This window comes from Manis javanica, chromosome 8 (assembly GCF_040802235.1).
Source record: "Manis javanica isolate MJ-LG chromosome 8, MJ_LKY, whole genome shotgun sequence".
In the NCBI taxonomy this organism is placed as follows: domain Eukaryota; kingdom Metazoa; phylum Chordata; class Mammalia; order Pholidota; family Manidae; genus Manis; species Manis javanica.
The window spans coordinates 124,071,802-124,086,816 of record NC_133163.1 but is presented as its reverse complement, the minus strand read 5'-3'; the positions used below and the strand labels follow the sequence as shown (position 1 = coordinate 124,086,816).

The 15,015-nt window shown below is 40.9% G+C and overlaps 1 protein-coding gene across 6 annotated transcripts in view; it reads right to left on the bottom strand.

The window, feature by feature from the left end:
• The window catches only part of SCAPER (S-phase cyclin A associated protein in the ER), a 539,256-nt gene that overhangs the window by 439,532 nt on the left and 84,709 nt on the right, over nucleotides 1-15,015 (bottom strand). For all 6 annotated transcript variants that reach the window (XM_073212228.1, XM_073212229.1, XM_073212230.1 and 3 more), the window contains exons 6-7: nucleotides 14,690-14,790; nucleotides 6,606-6,722 (exon numbers count right to left, since the gene is read on the bottom strand). In XM_073212228.1, coding sequence (XP_073068329.1) covers nucleotides 6,606-6,722; nucleotides 14,690-14,790 — 218 coding nt within the window. The remainder of the gene's footprint in view (nucleotides 1-6,605; nucleotides 6,723-14,689; nucleotides 14,791-15,015) is intronic.

Here is a 15,015-nt window from a genome sequence, read left to right as displayed (position 1 = left end):
CCCTTGTTCTGTTCACCATGTAAGAACTTATTCACTATGTAAGAATTGTGGGGGCCCGGCCTACGGCCAAGGCTGAGCCCCACTCTAGCTGGACAACGCCCTAAAGATGGCGCCTGCTTCCTAGACACCACCCTTCCTGGCCCTACAGCTCAGCGCATAAGGAAGTCTCCATGATTGGCTTGTCCCCATTTCCGTGCTCGTGCTCATAGCATGCTTTTCAGCTGATTGGTTGGGATATGCTATATAAGCTGCTGCCCTGGAGGAAGTGGTGGTGGTTGTTTTTGCTTTTGCCTTTCGCTAGATGGATGCTCGGACGCCCATAATAAAGATTCCTAACGAACCAGGCCTTCGGTGATCGTTCTCCTGCCGTCGCCCTAGGTGGCGGGACGTGATAGCTGGTGCCAAAACCCAGGACGAAAACCTGGCATCCACAGACGGAGTGGAACTTCTCACCCTGTGGTGATCCGAGTGGACACCCTGTGGAAGAGTTACACGAGTGACTGACATTTTGGAGAGTGGTGAGTATGGTCAGGGACAAAGTGAAAGCAACATCAGGTCGTGCGAATGCAAGCAATTGTGGTGTGTGTGTTTAGCCTTTGTGTTCCTTGTCTTGTTCTGTCTTACTCTGTATATGTTTCTGCGTTTCCTCACGAAAGAATACGACTGCTGTGGAAAGTTCGCAGGTAAAGCGACATAGACTAAAGTTCGCGGGAAGCGACGAAAACCAGTTAGCGAGGACTCTCAGGCTGTAAGGAGACTCAATTCAGGGGTACGAGCGCGGGTGCACGTAACCTCAAGTTAGAATAGAGTCACCCTCCTTTCCTCCGCACTAGGGTTCAGAGGTGTCTAGGATGTGGGCGGAGGAACCACTCCAGGCACTCCTAAGGGCTAATGGAACTCCATTAAAGGCTAAAACCGCGAGGGCTTTCTTACATACTGTTGAGAAGCATGCGCAGTGGTTTTTGGATGAGGGAAGGATCACTGCCCTCTTGTGGGAAAGACTAGGGAACGATCTGCGCAAAGCAGATCAAGTGGAACCGCTCCCAGTAGGGACAATTCCTATATGGAGTCTAGTCAGGGGGTGCCTTAAGGAGGATAAGCCAAGCTGCAGAGAGGCTATAAGAGAGGGGGAGGAAGTCCTGGAAGATGTCCGGGAGGAAAGATCCTCCGCTAGGACCTCAGAGAGGGGGTCCGAGCGAGGAGGATCTACAGATGTGGAAGGGGAGCTATCGGGGGAGGAATTAGAAAAGCATATAAGGAGACTTAGAATCGCCCGGAGGAAGGAACGCCCTATCCCCCGCAGTTATCCCTCCCTAATGCAGCTGAGGCAACAGAAAGAGGAAGAGGAGTCGGAGGACACCCCCCTCTCAACAACCCTGAAACCGTCCTTGAAAATGGTGCCGTCAGCCCCCCCTCTTCCTCCGGCTTCATTTGAAGAACCGCCCCCATATCACGTACAGCCCTGTCGTCGTACATGCGATTGCAATCAAGGACTAGAAAGAGGGGGGTGGAGGGAGTGGCTGAGAGAACAAGGAAGTGCCGCTTTCCCTGTATTTGAAGACCCTAATACACAACAGTGGTATCATCAAGCCCTAGATTTCAAGGTCATTAAAAGTCTGAAGGAAGCATCCACAACGTATGGCCCCCAGGCAGCTTTCACTGTTTCTCTAGTGGAGTCAGTAGCTTCTCTCAATCTGACGCCGGATGATTGGGCCAATGTAGCAAGAGCAGCCCTCTCTGGAGGTCAGTACCTGACATTTAAGACAGCCTGGCAAGAATTTTCACAGGACACGGCTCGGCGTAATGCCGCAGCAGGTAATCATCAATGGAACTTAGACATGTTGATGGGCACGGGTCCATATTTGGGTTGGGTCAACAGAATCAGGTAGGATTCCCCCCAGCGGTATATATGCAAATAGCCGCGGCAGCAGTGAGGGCCTGGAAGACGCTGCAAGGCACAGGTGACCTACAGGGTCAGCTGTCAAAGGTGTTGCAAGGATCTAATGAGAACTCTAGACATCAAACATACTACCGGCATTCCCTACAACCCTCAGGGTCAGGGTATGGTGGAACGCACCCACCTCACCCTCAAGAATGCCTTATATAAACAAAAAGGGGGAATAGGAGAAGACTTTTGATCCCCTAGAGACAAATTAAATATATTATTCATTTTAAACTTTTTAACACTGGACAAAAATGGCCACAGTGCAGCAGAGCAGCATGGCCAACAATCCAATCCAAAACACATCCCTAAAGTTTTGTGGAAGGATATGTTGGAAGGAACATGCAAAGGCCCGGACCCAGTGATAATCTGGACCCGAGGCTCGGTTTGTGTTTTTCCACAGGACCAGCAGAACCCCGTTTGGGTGCCTGAACGTCTGATACGCAAGTGGAAAACCCTGGAGCGGAGGTACAAGATGATCGCACTGCTTCTGCTCCTGCCGTGGATCCTACAGCAGGCGACGGCGGAGCCGAGAATGCTGTGGGGAGTGGTGAAGGCATGGCCTCTGCCACTCCCGGTACAAGAGAGACTTCGGCATCTCTGCAGCCATTGCCTTGGCCGTTGCCACCTCGGTGGCCGCTGCAGCTGCAGCCACCACGGCGCTGACTATCACCATTCCTACGGCAGAGACACTGAATGGTCTGTCCCAGGCCACTGCCTCGGCAATGACAACACAGAACGTCACCAACAGCCATTTTAAGAGTGGGATGGCCTTGGTCAACCAACGCATGAACCTTCTTCAAGAACAATTGGACCTCTTGGGGGAGGTTTTGTCTGTGGGCTGCATCCATTCTTATACGGGGGTGTATTACTGGTATTCCTTTTCATAATTATTCTAAAGCTGCCAACTTGTCCAGACAGTTAGGCAAGATGTTAACCACAAATTGGTTCAGTGAGCCTGATGAGCTCACCACTCAGCTACGGTTAGAAATTTTGAATGTTAGCTCCAAGAAGGTGGAGATGCTCTCCATAGCTCAAGTAGCTGAAGCTGTGTTAAATGCCACCAAAGCCTGGTCAGGTGTAGGTGTCATAGGAATATTGCTAATTGTGGGCCTCCTCCTGCTTGGGAGGAAAGTCTGTTCCATACAAAAACAGCAACGGGGAGAACGGAAGGTCCTGTTGCAGGCCATGGCAGCGCTAGAGGAAGGCATCTCCCCTAGAGTATGGCTTAATATGCTGGATCAGTAGTCAAGGACGGGTAAGATCAGGAGCTGCGCATATCAACCTAAGACAGGGCGCAGACCTAAGTTGTCTGTTGCCTGAGGACGGGTAAGAATGCCGCAGACTCCGGACGACCTAAGACAGGCATGATCCCAACAGCCCTTTGGTTATAAAACAATAAAGGGGGAGATGTGGGGACCCAGCCTACGGCCGAGGCTGAGCCCCACTCTAGCTGGACAACGCCCTAAAGATGGCGCCTGCTTCCTAGACACCACCCTTCCTGGCCCTACAGCTCAGCGCATAAGGAAGTCTTCATGATTGGCTTGTCCCCATTTCCGTGCTCATGCTCATAGCATGCTTTTCAGCTGATTGGTTGGGATATGCTATATAAGCTGCTGCCCTGGAGGAAGCGGTGGTGGTTGTTTTTTGCTTTTGCCTTTCACTAGATGGATGCTTGGATGCCCATAATAAAGATTCCTAACGAACCAGGCCTTCGGTGATCGTTCTCCTGCCGTCGCCCTAGGTGGCGGGACGCGATAAGAATTCATTCACCATGTAAGAACTTGTTCGTTATGCTTCAGAAGATTGGAGACTGATGAGAATTAGGCTTGAGATGGATTAATGATTGTGCATTGAGCATTGACTCCCCTATACAGAATTTTATTGTTGTTAACAACCATTTGATCAATAAATATGAGAGATGCCCTCTCAAAAAAAAATAATAATAATAATAATAATAAAGAGAGAAATGTGGTATCCACATATAAATCAAGTATAAAAATCAAACAAATATTCATATTTGAACTGACTGTTTATAGTTTATAATGCATGATCAAAACCAAAAGTTTCTGTGATGACTGCCCTTGTACTATTCACCATGTAACTTATCACTATGTAAGAATTTGTTCTCCATGTAAGAATTTGTTCGTTATGCTTCAGAAGATTGGAGACTGACGAAAGTTAGGCTTGGGGTGGATTAATGTTTATACATTGAGCATTGACAAAAATAAAATAAAATAAAATAAAATAAAATAAAATAAAAGTCAATTTTAATAATATAAACGTGAATTAATTTGCCAATCTATTGATACAGGCACAATTAAAACATTCTTTTGTGTACATTTCTTACATTAACCATAAGCCTGATGCCTCACTGACAATATTCATTTTTGGTTCTTCAAAATGGAGTGAGCATTTAGTGACAGCTATCAAACAATCTAACTGCACAATCCTCTGGAACTTTAATAATATTTCCCCAATCTTCCACAGTTGTCCTATCCACTCCTCATTTGACAGCAAAACTTTACTAGTTCACCTTTATCGAAGCTTTCCAAAAACTTGCCTTAGTTTTCAGAGAAACAATGATTCTTTTTGCACTATTTCACTGGTTTCTTTAATATTTAAGTTATGAGTTAAAATAATGAAGACAACTTCAATAAACAAACTTGGTAACTAACTACATATTCTGAGTAAGCATTTAACTCAACCAGTAAGAGCAAAGGTAAGTAGATATGAAGTAAGGCTACCTTTGAGACATAATTTTCAGCATGATGGAAACAAAAATTCGACTATGTTTTACAATTATAATAAAGAGTGTCAATCCTATGATACAATTAGATGGAGCTCTGTCAAGAACTTTTATCATGCATACACTAAAGGCTTCCAGTGTTGAAATGATGCACGTCTCTGAACCAAAGACCAATGGAATGTACTAGAGGGTACTCTCCTTATAATGCTACTTGACTGTAAACATTTGGTTCTGTTTACTCACACATCTTTCCCTAAGTCCAATTATTAAAAGGTTCCAAAGTCCAACAACTTTCAACTAAGGCAATACTATCTACCTTACTTGAAAGCAAAAATTTGTTTCTACTGAATAACATGTAATGAGTGCTCTTACTAAATGACAACTACACTGAAAGTGCTTGAGATACAGAAGAAATGACAAAGATCTTGCCTTGAAGAAGCTAATAATTTAAGTACAAATAATAAACATTAAGTTATAATGCATTGCAAATGTAATAATGCAAGTATATGCAAGGTTCAGAAGTAATAACAGATGAAAATGACTGTCACATGGCAAGGGGATGAGCAGCAGTCACAAAAGTTAGGTTTTAACAAAGGAAAGAAAATAGGTCAAGAAAACTATTTACCAACCCTCCCGTACACATCAAATGTTAAGACCGCTCTAAAGGATCCATACAGTCTGAACAACTTTTTATCTTACAAATAAATTTCCCCAGGAACATTTGAGGAAAATAGTGATGATTGTTTAACATCATATTCCCAAGGTGGCACTAACATCTAGGGCAAACAAGGGGCTGACCAAAGACTTAAAAGGAAATGTTAGAGAATGAGATATCCATAAAGGACATTAGAAAGCTCCACTATATTCCTGGAAATCAAGAAGGCCACACACACACACATGCAGGGCTCTGTCCATGCTCAGGAAAGATCTGAGAGGTACCTAATCTATCACCTCTGGCTGGCCTTGAGGCCCTAATGAAGCAGAAAGTGACAGCAAAGGCACAATTGTAAACTGCCTAAGCATTAAAGGTATGCCCAACACATACAAAGAACTAAATGAGAGTTAGGAGATTCACTGGTTCAAGGCATTTAAAGAAGCCTCTGTCAAGCCATTAGTTGACAACTAAGATAACTGGGAAGAGACATTAGTGCCTACACACGATACAGAACACAGACTTCAGAAAACTAGTTCAAGAAAGTCACTAAATTCTGACACAACAAACTACCACCAAAGGGCCACAGCAAAAAAACCTGGAAAAGGTAGCAATCTGATCTCCAGAACTGCCTTATTATATTACATTATCAAAAATACACAGTTTTCAATGAAAAAAACACAAGCAAACACAAGCATACACAAACAGGGAAATGGCCGATCCACATGCACAAAATTAAGAACAGTAATTGAAACTGCCTTCAAGGAAGCCCAGATGAATAAAGAGCACTAGTAAACATAACTACATAGGTAAATACAGAAGACAATATAAATGCATTTTTCCTTATACCTTTTTTCTTCTCCTATCTGATTTAAAAGACATCTGCATAAAACAACTATGAAACTGTGTTGATGAGATTATAATATATAAAGTTATAATTTGTATAAAAATAACACGTTTATTATATATATTTAGGTCATCTGTTCTGAAATTGACATTTGTGGTTATGAAACATTTAGCATGAAATATGTTTATGTATTTTAAATTTAGGATATAAGTTTTCAAATGTTAACTATGTTTGACTATATTACATATCTTCAATATTACTCTTCTCAAATTATTTTAACCATTCAGTTTCAAACATATACATATATGCATGGATATTTTTAAAGTGGGATATTAATTTTATAATATTATAAGTATATTATCCACAGAAAATAATTTACTATAAGGCAAGCTTTAGAAGGCTGAGTTTATCTCACCCAAAATTTAAGCTTCTTCGAGCATTTGATGTTACATTTATTCTATCTGTTGATGGACTTGGAATCACATGACGTCCTGGAGACATCTTCTTTACTTCCCATGCCAGTGAAGTTGGTCTGTGAATTGAAGACGTACACAGATTAAATTAACAAAGAAAAGGTTGGGGGTAGGGGCAAAACCTAGTCTGTTTTCTTGGTTAGAGGATAAAAATATCATCAGTCACAATTTTTTCCTAGAACACTGTTCAGCAGAAAGTTACTAGTAAGCATTACAAATTACGTGGTCCAGGATTTTACATCCTCTGCAGCGTTACCCTGCTAATCTAAACGGGGCTATTTTCTTTGAATATGCTTTCCGCTGCTTCACAAGGGCAATACAGCCATCAATGACAAATCAGCATGATGCTCTCTTTTCTTTCTTTTAATTCGTTATTAAGGTATTACTGATATACACTCTTATGAAGGTTTCACATGAAAAAACATAGTGGTTACTACATTTACCCATATTATTAAGTTGACACCCATACCCCCAAAGTAGGCACTGTCCATCAGTGTATAGGATGCCACAGATTCACTACTTGCCTTCTCTGTGCTACACTGTCTGCCCCATGATACCACACACCATGTGTACTAAACATAATACCCCTCAATCCCTTTCTGCCACCCTTCCCAACCAAGCTTCCACACCCCTCCCCTTTTGTAACCACTAGTTCCTTCTTGGAGTCTCTGAGAATGCTATTTTGTTCTTTCAGTTTTACTTTGTTATTATACTCCACAAATGAGGGAAATCATTTCGCACTTGTCTTTCTCCGCCTGGCTTATTTCACTTAGCATAATGTCCTCCAACAGCATCCATGTTCTTGCAAATGGTAGGATTTGTTTCTTTCTTATGGCTGAATAATATTCCATTGTGTATGTACCACATCTTCTTTATCCATTCATCTACTGATAGACACTTAGGTTGCTTCCATATCCGTACTACTGTAAAAAGTGCTGCAATAAAAACAGGGGTGCATAAGTCTTTTTGAATCTGAGAAGCTGTATTCTTTGGGTAAATTCCAAAGAGTGGGATTACCAGATCAAATGGTATTTCTATTTTTAGTTTTTTGAGGAATCTCCATATTGCTTTCCACAATGGTTGAACTAGCTTACATTCCCTCCAGCAGTGTAGGAGGGTTACCCTTTCAACACATCCTCACCAGCATTTGTTGTTCTTACTCTTTTCAATGCTGGCCATCCTTACTGGTGTGAGGTGATATCTCATTGTGGCTTTAATTTGCATTTCCCTGATGATAAGTGATGTGGAGCATTTTTTCAGGTGGCTGTTGGCCATCTGAATTTCTTCTTTGGAGAAATTGTCTCTTCATATCCTCTGCCCATTTGTTAATCAGGTTATATGCTTTATGGGTGTTGAGGCGTGTAAGTTCTTCATATATTTTGGATGTTAACCCTTGTCTGATCTGTCATTTACAGATACATTCTCCCATACTATAGGACGCCTTTTTGTTCTGTTGATGGTGTCCTTTGCGATACAGAAACTTTTTAGTATGATGTAGTGTCATGAGTTTATTTTTGCTTTTGTTTACCTTGCTCAAGGAGATGTGTTCAGGAAAAAGTTGCTCATGCTTATATTTAGACATTTTTACCTATGCTGTCTTCTAAGAGTTCTATGGTATCATGACTTACATTCAGGTCTTTGATCCATTTTGAGTTTACATTTGTGTATGGGGTTAAACAATAATCCAGTTTCAATTTCTTGCATGTAGCTGCCCAGTTTTGCCAACATCACCAGTTGAATAGGCTGTCATTTCACTACTGTATGTCCATGGCTCCTTTATCACATATTAATTGACCATATATGGTTGAGTTTATATCTGGGCTCTCTAGTCTGTTCCATTGGTCTATGGGTCTCTTCTCGCACCAGTACCAGATTGTCTTGATTAGTGTGGCTTTATAGTAGGGCTTGAAGTTAGGAAGCATAATCCCCCCAGCTTTATTCTACCTTCTCAGGATTGCTTTGGCCATTTAGCGTCTTATGTGGTTCCATATGAATTTTACAAAGATTTTCTCTAGTTTGTTGAAGAATACTGTTGATATTTTGATAGGAATTACATTGAATCTGTAGATTGCTTTAGGCAGGATGGCGATTTTGACAATATTAATTCTTATCCATGAGAACGGGAATGGGTTTCCATTTATTGCTATCTTCTTTAATTTCTCTCATGAGTGTTTATAGTTTGTCAGAGTACAGGTCTTCCACTTCCTTGGTTAGGTATATTCCTAGGCATTTTATTCTTTTTGATGCACTTGTGAATGGAATTGTTTTCCTGATTTTCTGCTAGTTCAGTGTTAGTGTACAGGAATGTCACAGATTTCTGCATATTAATTTTGTATCCTACAACTTTGCTGAATTCAGATATTAGATCTAGTCGTTTTGGAGTGGATTCTTTCCGGTTTTCTATGTACAGTATCATGTCATGTACAAACAGGGACACTTTGACTTCTTCTTGCCAATCTGGATGCCTTTTATCTCTTTGTGTCATCTGATTGCCATGGCTACAACCTCCAGAACTATGTTGAATAGAAGTGGGGAGAGTGGGCATCCTTGTCTTGTTCTCAATCTTAAAGGAAAAGCTTTCAGCTTCTCACTGTTGAGTATACTGTTGGCTCAGGGTATGTCATATATCGCCTTTATTATGTTGGGGTACTTGCCCTCTATAACCATTTTATTGAGACTTTTTATCATGAATGGATGTTGAATTTTTTCAAATGCTTTTTCAACATCTATGGAGATGATCATGTGGTTTTTATCCTTTCTGTTGATGTGGTGCACAATTTTCATGGATATTCCATGTTGTACCATCCTTGCATCCCTGGAATAAATCCTACTTGATCATGATGGTTGATCTTTTTGATGTATTTTGAATTTGGTTTGCTAATATTTTGTTGAGTATTTTTGCATCTATGTTCATAAAAGTATTAGTCTGTAATAGTTTTCTTTTTTGGTGTTGTCTTTCCCTCTTTTTGGTATTAGAGTGATGCTGGCCTCTTAGAATGAGTTTGAAAGTACTCCCTCTTCTTCAACTCTTTGGAATACTTTAAGGAGGACAGATATTAGATCTTCACTAAATGTCTGATAAAATTCAGCAGGGAAGCTATCTGGTCCAGTGTTATTGTTTTGAGGTAGGTTTTTTATTACCAGTTCAATTTCATTGCTGGTAATTGGTCTTTTCAGATTTTCTGTTTCTTTCAGGGTCAGCCTTGGAAGGTTGTATTTTTCCAGAAAGTTGTCCATTTCTTCTAGGTATCCAGTTTGTTAACATATAGTTTTTCATAGTATTCTCTAATAGTTCTTTGTATTTCTGTGGTATCCATAGTAATTTTTCCTTTCTCATTTCTGATTCTGTTTATGTGAATAGACTCTCTTATTCTCTTGATAAGTCTGGCTAGGGGTTTATCTATTTTGTTTATTTTCTCGAAGAACCAGGTCTTGCTTTCATTGATTCGTTCTATTGTTCTATTCTTCTCAGTTTTATTTCTGCTCTAATCTTTATTATGTCTCCTTCTACTGACTTTGGGCCTCACTTGTTCTTCTTTTTCTAGTTTCATTAATTGTGAGTTCAGATTGTTCATATGGGATTGTTCTTCTTTCCTGAGGTAGGCGTGTATTGGAATATACTTTCCTCTTAGCATGGCTTTCGCTGCATCCCACAAGTTTTGCAGTGTTGAATTACTGTTGTCATTGGTCTCCATATATTGCTTGATCTCTGTTTTTATTAGGTCATTGATCCATGGATTATTTAGCCATGGATCATGTTGGGGAGCCTCCATGTGTTTTGGGCTTTTTCATTTTCTTTGCTTAATTTTTTTCTAGTTTCATACTATTGTGGTCTGAGAAACTGGTTGGTACAATTTCAAACTTTTTGAATTTACCAAGGCTCTTTTTCTGGTTTAGTATATGATCTATTCTTGAAAATTTTCCATGTGCACTTGAGAATAATGTGAATTCTGCTGCTTTTGGGTGTAGAGTTCTGTAGGTGTCTGTTAGGTCCATCTGTTCTAATGCATTGTTCAGTGCCTCTGTGTCCTTACTTATTTTCTGTCTGGTAGATCTGTCCTTCAGAGTGAGTGGAGTGTTGAAGTGTCCTAGAATGAATGCACTGCATTCTATTTCCCCTTTTAATTCTGTTAGTATTTGTTTCACATATGTAGGTGCTCCTGTGTTGTGCGTATAGATATTTATAACGGTTATGTCTTCTTCTTGGATTGACCCCTTCATCATTATGTAATGTCCTTCTTTGTCTCTTGTGACTTTCTTTGTTTTCAAGTATATTTTTTCCAAAACAAGTACTACAACTCCTGCTTTTTTCTTCCTATTAGTTGCATGAAATATCTTTTTCCATCCCTTCACTTTTAGTGTGTGTATGTCTTTGGGTTTAAAAGTGAGTCTCTTGTAGGCAGCATATAGTTGGGCCCTGTTTTTTAATCCACTCAGTGACTCTATGTCTTTTGATTGGTGCATTCAGTCCATTTACATTTAGGGTGATTATCGATAGGCATGTACTTATTGCCATGGCAGGCTTTACATTCATGGTTACCAAAGGTTCAAGGTTAACTTCCTTACTATCTGAGAGTCTAACTTAACTCACTTAATATGCTATTACAAACTCAATCTAAATCTTTTTTTTCCTCCTCCTCTTTCTTCCTCCTGCATTCTTAATATATTAGGTATCATATTCTGTACTCTTTGTCTATCCCTTGATTGACTTTGGGGATAGGTAATTTAATTTTACATTTGCGTAGTAGTTAACTCTTCTGCTTTTTTTTTACCGTGGATTTATTACGTCAGGTGACAGCTATTAAACCTTAGGAACACTTCCATCTACAGCAGTCCCTCCGAAATACAACGTAGAGATGGTTTGTGGGAGGCATCTGGAAATTGTTTAGTCCCTCCTTTAAATTTAAACAATAATCTTGCCAGATAAAGTAATCTTGGTTCAAGCCCTTCTGCTTCATTGCATTAAACATACCATACCACTCCCTTCTGGCCTGTAAGGTTTCTGCTGAGAAGTCTGATAATAGCCTGATGGGTTTTCCTTTGTATGTGATCTTATTTCTGTCTCTGGCTGCTTTTAACAGTCTGTCCTTATCCTTGATCTTTCCCATTTAAATTACTTTGTGTCTTGATGTTGTTCTCCTTGGGTCCCTTGTGTTGGGGGATCTGTGGATCTCCATGGCCTGAGAGACTATCTCCTACCCCAGATTGGGGAAGTTTTCAGCAACTACCTCCTCAAAGACACTTTCTATCCCTTTCTCTCTTCTTCTTCTTCTTCTGGTACCCCTATATTGAGAATATTGTTCCACTTGGATTGGCCACATTGTTCTCTCAATATTCTTTGATTCTTAGAGATCCTTTTTTCTCTCTGTGCCTCAGCTTCTTTGTATTCCTCTTCTCTACTTTCTATTTCATTTGTCGTCTCCTCCACCGTATCTATTCTGCTTTTAATACCCTCCATTGTGCTCTTCAATGATTGGATCTCCAACCGGAATTCATTCCTGTGTTCTTGAATATCCTCCTGTACCTCCATGAGAATGTCAATGATTTATATTTTGAAATCCCTTTCAGGAAGATTCATAAGGTTGATGTCATTTAAATCTTTCTCGGGATTTGATTTAATAATTTTACTTTGAACCAGGTTCCTTTGGCGTTTCATATTTGTATATGACGCCCTCTACTGTCCACAAGCTCTACTCTCGAGCTGCTCAGCCCGTGAAGCAATGTCGGGGGTCACAGTGGAGTGGTATTGGTGCCTGGGAGGAGTAAAGAGCTGTTTCCCGCTTCCCAGCCGCTATGCTTGTCTCCACTGCCTGAACCAGTGGGCCGAGCACACAGGTATAAGCCTCTCTGCTTTGCGTTTGTAGTTGCTGTAGACAGATCTTCCCTGTGGCTGGCCTAATGCAAGGGTAGGGTTTGCTGGTTTGCGCGTCAGGTGGGGCTGGTGGAGGAAAAGCGCACTAGGCTGCCTATCACGGAGGGGCGCCTTGGAGTTGTGTACCCAGCCAGGGAGCTGGAGCACCTGAAGATCGTGAATGCTCCCAACCTGCTAGGCAGAGTGCACCCGGACAGTTTTGTCTACCTGTCCTTTCTCCTGAGCAGTAATCTCCATGCAATCCTTGCCCCTTTAGCAGCCCTCTTGCTAAGGGCTTGCTTGTTGGAAGTTTCTCAGACTGCCCACCTTTCTTTTTTCCCAGAGCAGCCAGATATGGATCCTTGCTTTCCACCAGTGGCTAGAATCTCAGTCTCTCCAAGAAATTCTGCCTGTCTTAGCTTCCCAAAGCCCTAATCACAAGAGTACCATGTAAGCACCATGAAATGTAGGTTTGTGCTCCTAGTGCACATCACCAGAGTTAAGTATTCAGCAGTCCCAGGCCTCCACTCCCTCCCAACTCCGTTTCCCTTCCTCCCACTGATGAGCTGGGTGGGGGAAGGGCTTGGGTCCTGCTGGGCCACAGCTTTGGTACGTTACCCTGTTCCATGAGGTCTGCTCTTTTCTCCAGGTGTGTGCAGTCTGGTGCAGTCATCTTTCCTGTTGCTCTTTCAAGATTAGCTGTATTAACTATATTTTCATATTATATGCGGTTTTAGGAGGAAGCCTCTGTCTCACCTCCCACGCCACCATCTTTAATCCTCTCTGCATGATGCTCTCTTAGCCTGTTTCAACCCAATGAAGGGATGCACCTCCCAGATCTAACTACATATTATCAGGGGTAAAGATGAAACTGCTTGATACAAACAAGGACAAAACAACTAGTCCTGACCCACCCATGGATTGTGGATAATGTCAGCACCAAAAAGATACTCAAAACTTTCATGAGAAATAAAAATGTTAAAAAGATCGATGTATTATGGTTTCCCTAGATTTGGTTCCCAGAGGATCAGGTCTTCCTGGATTTGCCTCTGAGGAAATTTTCACTCTCTTAGTTCTCCCATGGCACTGATGCATGGGACAAAGAATTCATCCTCTAGTGGATGGTTCCCCTTACTGAGACCGATCCAAGGGTTAAATCCAAGGGAACAGGCAGCCTAGGCCTGTTTTCTCTGGGTAAAAAAGGCATCACTGTAGCTTCATGTGACTTGGCACAGCTCACAAGGGCTCAGATTTCACTTATAAATCTAAACTAAATAATAAGTTGTTCTTTTGCCTTTGTACATTACTGAAATAATACTAAGCCCAGTTGATTATCTATGATTGTCTATCTCTGAATATCTCTCAACTCACTTAAATATAACTACCTCACAGAAACCTTTCTGGACTCAGCAAACTGGTTGATGGAACTTTGTTTTATGCTCCTAGAGTATACTTCTTTCTTTTTGATGACACTTTACACACTGATAAGTATTTAACATCAGTCTTTCCTATGAATGCACTGTATACACTTTATGAGGGCACAGAGACTCTTTTCTTCAGCACAAATAGTGTCTGAGCCTGGCAGACAGTACTCAAATAGTGGTATCCTGATGCCAAATGAAGGTTTCTAAAGTAGCTTTGATCTCTTCTCATTCCTTAATCAAAAACCATGAATTTTCCTCACTGCTCACTATATTAATAAGAAATGCTATACCTTTCCCTTTATTACTTTCACTTCACACATTCTCTGCTCTTCCAGAGTTGTGATAATTTACTCCCCTCATCTGAAAGGCCAACCACTTGTTAAAATCCATCACATCTTTTAAACACTACTGCATTCTCCATGAAATCTTTCCTGTCTCCCACAAGAGATATGACCCAGTAGTTCTCTGAACACTTATAACAGTTTTTTATAGTAATAAATTGTATTTTAGCCCACCCTTAGACTATAAATTCATGACAGCAGTAAATGTATCACATTCAGCAATACAATTTCTGTACTGGATAACAGTGCCTTGTGTTAGTAGGCACCCAATAAATATCTGTTACTGAATTGAATGAGAAACACAGCTCCCAAATTTAAGGTTTTTACAAGCTTCAGATTAAACTGAGGTCAAGTTCATTGTCAATTTTAGTGAATGCTTTTGAAACTGGCAGCTGCTATAAATACATTACCTGCTTTGAGCATCTGTCTTCTCCAGCTTTTCCTGAAGTTGAATCCAGTCAATCAGTGCTTTGAAATCTCTTACATAGTTATCCAGCATCATTAACACCTCCTAATTCAAAACAGCAAACATTAAGTTCATTCTGGAAATTTCAAGACAAGAATTTGGAGTGAAGGACTTAGTAATTTACAATTCTTACATTACACTTCTTGTAGGAAGCAGCAAAATCTACTGATTTAGTTTTTTTTGGGGTGGTTTTCATTGTTTGTTAAGAAATTAGTAAAGCTGAGAACGTAAAGACTAAGAGGATGGTATAGCTATTCCTTCTCAAGACCT